This window comes from Suricata suricatta, chromosome 1 (assembly GCF_006229205.1).
Source record: "Suricata suricatta isolate VVHF042 chromosome 1, meerkat_22Aug2017_6uvM2_HiC, whole genome shotgun sequence".
Lineage (NCBI taxonomy): Eukaryota > Metazoa > Chordata > Mammalia > Carnivora > Herpestidae > Suricata > Suricata suricatta.
This window is the reverse complement of record NC_043700.1, coordinates 151,887,714-151,893,713: the sequence shown is the minus strand read 5'-3', so window position 1 is coordinate 151,893,713 and position 6,000 is coordinate 151,887,714. Positions and strand designations below refer to the sequence as shown.

General features: G+C 38.4%; 1 protein-coding gene across 3 annotated transcripts in view; it reads right to left on the bottom strand.

Moving 5' to 3' along the window:
- CLOCK (clock circadian regulator) overlaps positions 1-6,000 on the bottom strand; it is a 135,151-nt gene that overhangs the window by 9,015 nt on the left and 120,136 nt on the right. For all 3 annotated transcript variants that reach the window (XM_029945680.1, XM_029945679.1, XM_029945681.1), the window contains one exon: positions 2,574-2,817. In XM_029945680.1, coding sequence (XP_029801540.1) covers positions 2,574-2,817 — 244 coding nt within the window. The remainder of the gene's footprint in view (positions 1-2,573; positions 2,818-6,000) is intronic.

Genomic DNA, 6,000 nt, shown 5'->3' with positions numbered 1-6,000 from the left:
TGCCTGTAGGCCATCTGGATGTCCTCTTTGGAGAAGTGTCTGTTCATGTCTTCTTCCCATTTCTTCACTGGGTTATTTGTTTTGTGGGTGTGAAGTTTGGTGAGTTCCTTGTAGATTTTAGATACTAGCCCTTTATCTGATATGACAAGTGCTCTCCTTAATGCTCATCCCCCATCTACCTCCTTTCCAGCAAACCCTGTTTTCTGTATTTAAGAGTCTCTTATAGTTTGCCTCTGTTTTTATCTTATTTTTCCTTCCCTTCCCATATGTTCATCTGTTGTGATGAGTGAAATCATGATATTTGTCTTTCTCTGACTTATTTTGCTCAGCATAATACACTCTAGTTCCATTTGCTGCTAACGGCAAGATTTCATTATTTTTCATTGCTGAGTAATATTCCATTGTATATGTGTGTGTGTGTGTGTGTGTGTGGGTGTGTGTGTGTGTGTGTGTGTATATATATATATATATATATAAAATACACATGACATCTTCTTTATCCATTTGTCAGTTGACGGACATTTGGGCTCTTTCCATTATCTGGCTATGGTTAATAGTGCTGTTATAAATACCAAAGTGCTCGTGCCCCTTCAAATCAGCATGTTTGTATCCTGTGGATAAATGACTAGTAGTACAACTGCTGGATCACTGGGCAGTTCTATTTTTAATTTTTTGAGGAACCCTCATACTGTTTTCCAGAGTGGCGGCACCAGTTTACATTCTCACCAGCAGTGCAAAAAGGAACCCCTTCCTCTGCAGGCATGCAAACATCTGTTGTTTCCTGAGTTGTTAATTGCAGCCATTCTGGCAGGTCTGAGGTGGTATCCCACTGTGGTTTTGATTTGTATTTCTCTGATAAGTGATGTTGAGCAGTTTTTCATGTATCTTTTAGCCACATGGAGATCTTGGAGAAGTGTCTATTCATGTCTTCTGCTAGTTTCTTCACTGGATTATTTTTTTTGGGTGTTGAGTTTGAGAAATTCTTTATAGATTTTGGAGACTAACCCTTTATCTGATATGTCATTTGCGAATACCTTCTCCCATTCTGTTGGCTGCCTTTTAGTTTTGTTGATGGTTTCTTCCACTGTGCAGAAGGTTTTATCTTGATGAGGTCCCAATAGCTCACTTATGCTTTTATTACCCTTGCCTCCAGAGACATGTCTAGTAAGAAGTTGCTGTGGCTGAGGTGAGAGAATGTTTGTCCTTTTAGGGGGTCCTTGTTCGCTGACAGACTTAGAAGACTGAGCCTTAAGGCAAGTTCTCTGCTTTTTTAAGGTTTTGCTCAATTCTCATTGAATATTATTTCCTCTAGATAATAGTTTATAACTTGTTATAAATTCTTGTTATTAATTCATTTGTAACAATAGCTAACCTAGTCATTAACAGCTACAGAACAGGCTTACGGTCTACAGGACTGTCAGTATGACTCAGAGATACTTAGGCAACTAACCTTTAGTTTTCCGTATCACCAGGTTAACAACTCTATGTGCACCATAACACAGGTGATAAACTAATAATGTGTTTTATGCCTGGGCATACAGTATAATACTGAATCTTCTTATCATACCATATGTTGTGGAACTCTAAAACTGATACGGTATGTACATGGCTGGCACACAGAGAATGGTCTCCAGCACAAATGTAGAATTCAGAATTGCTCCCCTTAGGCAAGAAGGGAAAAAGCTGGATTTCCAGATGTCTTAATCTGCTACTGTGCACTCCACTGAGGTTACTGAGGTACAGAAATTTATCCTCCTGAATTCCCAGCTGAGTATCCTAACCCTACGTAACTTTCTTCTGTTATTCATTAGATAAGCATATATCCAGTCTGAGATATATGAGAAGACATGTGTCTACCTTTTGGCTGATCTGAGGGCTTAATACATTAATAGAGACAGTTCTGATAAATTTTGGCTCATTATGTACCTTGTTACTGTGTTCAGTGATCTACATGTACAGTTTACATATGAACTATTAGCATCTCCATATTATAGATGAGGAAACTAAATTCTGGTAGGTAATCTGCCAAAGATCACACAGTATATGGTACAGCAGCGACTCCCTCTCAGGGCAGCCTGACTTTAGAGCCCAAACTCTCAACTCTGACATACACAGCCCACCTCTGATATTAACTTACAACCAAAAAATCGTGATAAAATTTAATCCAACATATTAATTCAAGATAATGCCTATAACTTTTTTTTTTAAATCCCTTTTGACACCCCTGCCCTGCAGCATGTAGAGTTTGATGGGCTGCTAGAAGGAAGAGAGAAAGGTGTCTGAGGTTGAATTCTAGAAACTCTAGCCAGGGAGAGCTCTATATAAAGTGCCTTGATGTGTGTGTGGGCAGCAAGCAGCTCCTTATTTCCATCTAGTAGTTTAGGGAACTGGCCAGGTCCACAGTAGAAGTCTTCCAGAGACCAGACAAGGGAAGAAACAATAGCTATTTGGACAAGCTTTCTGTCCTTCCAGAGATTTGACTTGTATAGTAAGCTCTTATGGACTCTTCAGATGACTTAAAACTATTCTTTTAATGTCTCATGTCATTATATAAAGTAAATAGGCAAAATTACCTGTAAAAACTGCTGCGGCGGCTGGGTCAGTGGGGCCTGAGAAGGCGGCTGACCGGAAGCGAGTGGCTGCTCCTGGGAGCTCTGCTGCTGTGTGGCTGGCAGTGCCTGTGGCGGCTGCTGGGTAGCAAACGTAGGGTAGGCGGTCACCACCTGCCCCATGAGCATTGTGCTGGGTACCATGACTGCCCCACAAGCTACTGGAGCAGTTACTAATTTGGTCACAAGCTGCTGACCTTGAGAAAATCTGTTAAGAGGAAACAGAGAGAAGAAGGAAGTCAGAGGATAAAGTAGATGTTATAAAAGGCAGTGTGCTCAGTACTTCTCTAATACCCAGTGATATTGCCAGTTTAGTTTTTTAAAAGCTGTACGTTCCAATTTTGTTTCATGTTTTTAAAGATTCTTTCTGGGATACCAGGAAAACAAAAATGTATAGAGCAAAACAAAATGATCACAAACAAAAATACAACTTTTCTAGATATCCATGTGTGAAAGAATGAAGTTGGGCCTTTACATTATACTACATACAAAAATTATCTCAAGAGTGGATTAAAGCACTAAATATAAGGGCTATAAGTACAAAACTCTTGGGAAAAAAACAGGGAGAAAGTTTCATGACATTGGATTGGGCAGTGATTTCTTAGGACACTCAAAGCACAGGCAACAAAAGAAAAAAAAACAGATAAATTGGACATCAAAATTAAATACTTCCATGCCAACATACTTATACTATCAACACAGAGAAAGAGAAACCCACAGAGTGAGAGAAGTTATTTGAAAATCATGTATCTGATAAAGATAATAACTAGAATATATAAAGCAATCCTATAACAAGTAATCTGATTTAAAATGGGCAAGGGTCTTGAATAGATGTTTTTCTAAAGAAGATCTACAAATGGTCAGTAAGCAAATGAAAAGATGCTCAACATCACTAATCAGAAGGGAAATGTGAGTCAAACCACAATGAGATATCACTTCACTTTATCGGATGGCTGTGGCAAACAAAGTAACTAGCGCTGGTGAAGACATGGAGAAGCTGGAATATGCACCACCGGCAGGAATGTAAAATGGTGAAGGCCCTGTGGAAAACAGTGTGACTACTCCTCAAAAAAAGTTAGAATCACCACATGATCCAGCAATTCCATTTCTGGGTATATACTCAAAAGAACTGAAAGAGGAATCTTAGATATTTGTATATAATTATTTGTTCATAGCAAATGACTCACAATAGCCAAAAGATGGATGCAATCCAACTATCCATCAATGGATAACAAATAAAATGTGGTATATTCATACAATGGAATATTATTTAGCCTGAGAAAGGAATAAAATTCTAACATACGCCACAACATGGACAAACCTTGAGGACATTGTGTCAAGTGAAATGAACCAGTCACAAAAGACATGTATTGTATGACTCCATTTGTGTAAGGTATCTAGAGTAGTGAAACTCATAGACTTATGGGCTTAGAAAGCAGAATGGTACCTTCTAGGAGCCAGAGGGTAGGAGGAATGGGGAGTTATTGTTCAAGGGGTACAGAGTTTCCATTTGGGAAGCAGAAAAACATTCTGGACATTGATGGTCATCATGGTCACAACAGTATGCATGTACTCAATGCCAATTAACTGTCGTAATAGTTAACATGGTAAATTTTATGTATATTCCATCACAACAAAAAATGTTTTAAACCTGTTAAAAAATACCTTAAAAAAATTTTTTTAATGTTTTATTTTTATTTTTGATACAGGGAGAGAGAGAGCATGAGAGGGGGAGGGGCAGAGAGAGGAGACACAGAACCGGAAGCAGGCTCCAGGCTCTGAGCTAGCTGTCAGCACAGAGCCTGACGCGGGGCTCGAACCCACGAACGTGAGATCTGACTTGAACCGAAGTCGGAGGCTTAACCGACTGAGCCACCCAGGTGCCCCAAAAAATACCTTTTTAAATCTTTTTATAAAATTGCTAGATATATGGGAGTTAGACATGTATCCTCCAAAATGCACATCATTTTGCTAATCATGAATAAACTTAGCTCTCATAAGAGATTTTTCTTTTTTTCTTTTTCAATATAGTTTATTGTCAAGTTGGTTTCCATATAACATCCAGTGCTTATCCCAAAAATTGCCCTCCTCCATGCCCATCACCCATTTCCTCCTCAACCCTCAGTTTGTTCTCAGTTTTTAAGAATCTCTTATGGTTTGCCTCGTTCTCTCTCCTTAACTACATTTCTCCCCCCGCCGCCCCCGCTCCCCTATGGTCCTCTGTTAAGTTTCTCCTGTTCCACATATGAATGAAAACATATGGTGTCTTGTCTTTCTCTGCCTAACTTCTTTCTCTTAGCATAATACCCTCCAGTTCCAACCACATTGCTCCAAATGGCCAGATTTTATTCTTTCTCTTTGCCATGTAGTACTCCATTGTATATATATAAACCACATCATAAGGGATTTTTAAAAACCTCCCTAGGTTTACAGAAGATATTTACACTGCAAAATTGTATCTTATAAACATAAATAAAAATTAAATGACATTCCAACAGTGAATAAAAGTACTGTCGATTTATAGATTTATCAATGCAGCATAGTACCTACCATATTAGAATTCACTAACATTCACTCCCTTCCCACCTTCCTCCTTCTGTGTTAATAATAACAAGACGTGCGGCGCCTGGGTGGCTCAGTCCATTAAGCATCTGGCTTCAGCTCAGGTCATGACCTCACGGTTTGTGAGTTCGAGCCCCACATCAGACTCTGTGCTGACATCTCAGAGCCTAGAATCTGCTTCATATTCTGTGTTTCCCTCTCTCTCTGACCCTCCCCTGCTCGTGCTCTCTCAAAAAAAAAAAAACATTAAAAAATGTTTATTTAAAAAATAATAATAAGAGGAAAAAACTAGTGTCTATTCAGGGAATAACATTATTTCTATTTGCCTCTTCTATGAAATGAAGTTAGCTGCTCACACTGGTCACTGCAGCGAGAAAACGGAGCTGAGAATGGAGCATAACTGCACTTACAAACTGTGGAAAGTACATAATGGTGTTCGACTTAGGACATATTATTTATGTGGTCTCCACAAGGCAAAATATGTCTTTTTTTTGTCCTTTTTTTCTTTTATTTCAATTTTAGTTAGTTAACATACAGTGCAGTATTGGTTTCAGGAGCAGAATTCAGGGATTCATCACTTACCCACAACATCCAGAATCTATTTTTGAATCCATACCAAGTCTTGAAAATAAAACACTCTATTTTATATATACTTCAGGACCAAATGTATTAGTCAATCCAAAAAATATGTATAAAGGAACAAAATATTTACATACAAAGAATGATGCCCAAAGAAAAAGTAACATTTGGAAAGTGTCTTAGGAACAGAAGTACTAAAAGCTCATTTCTCTGTAATCTTAAAAGTAATATCTGAATTGCCCAAACTTCT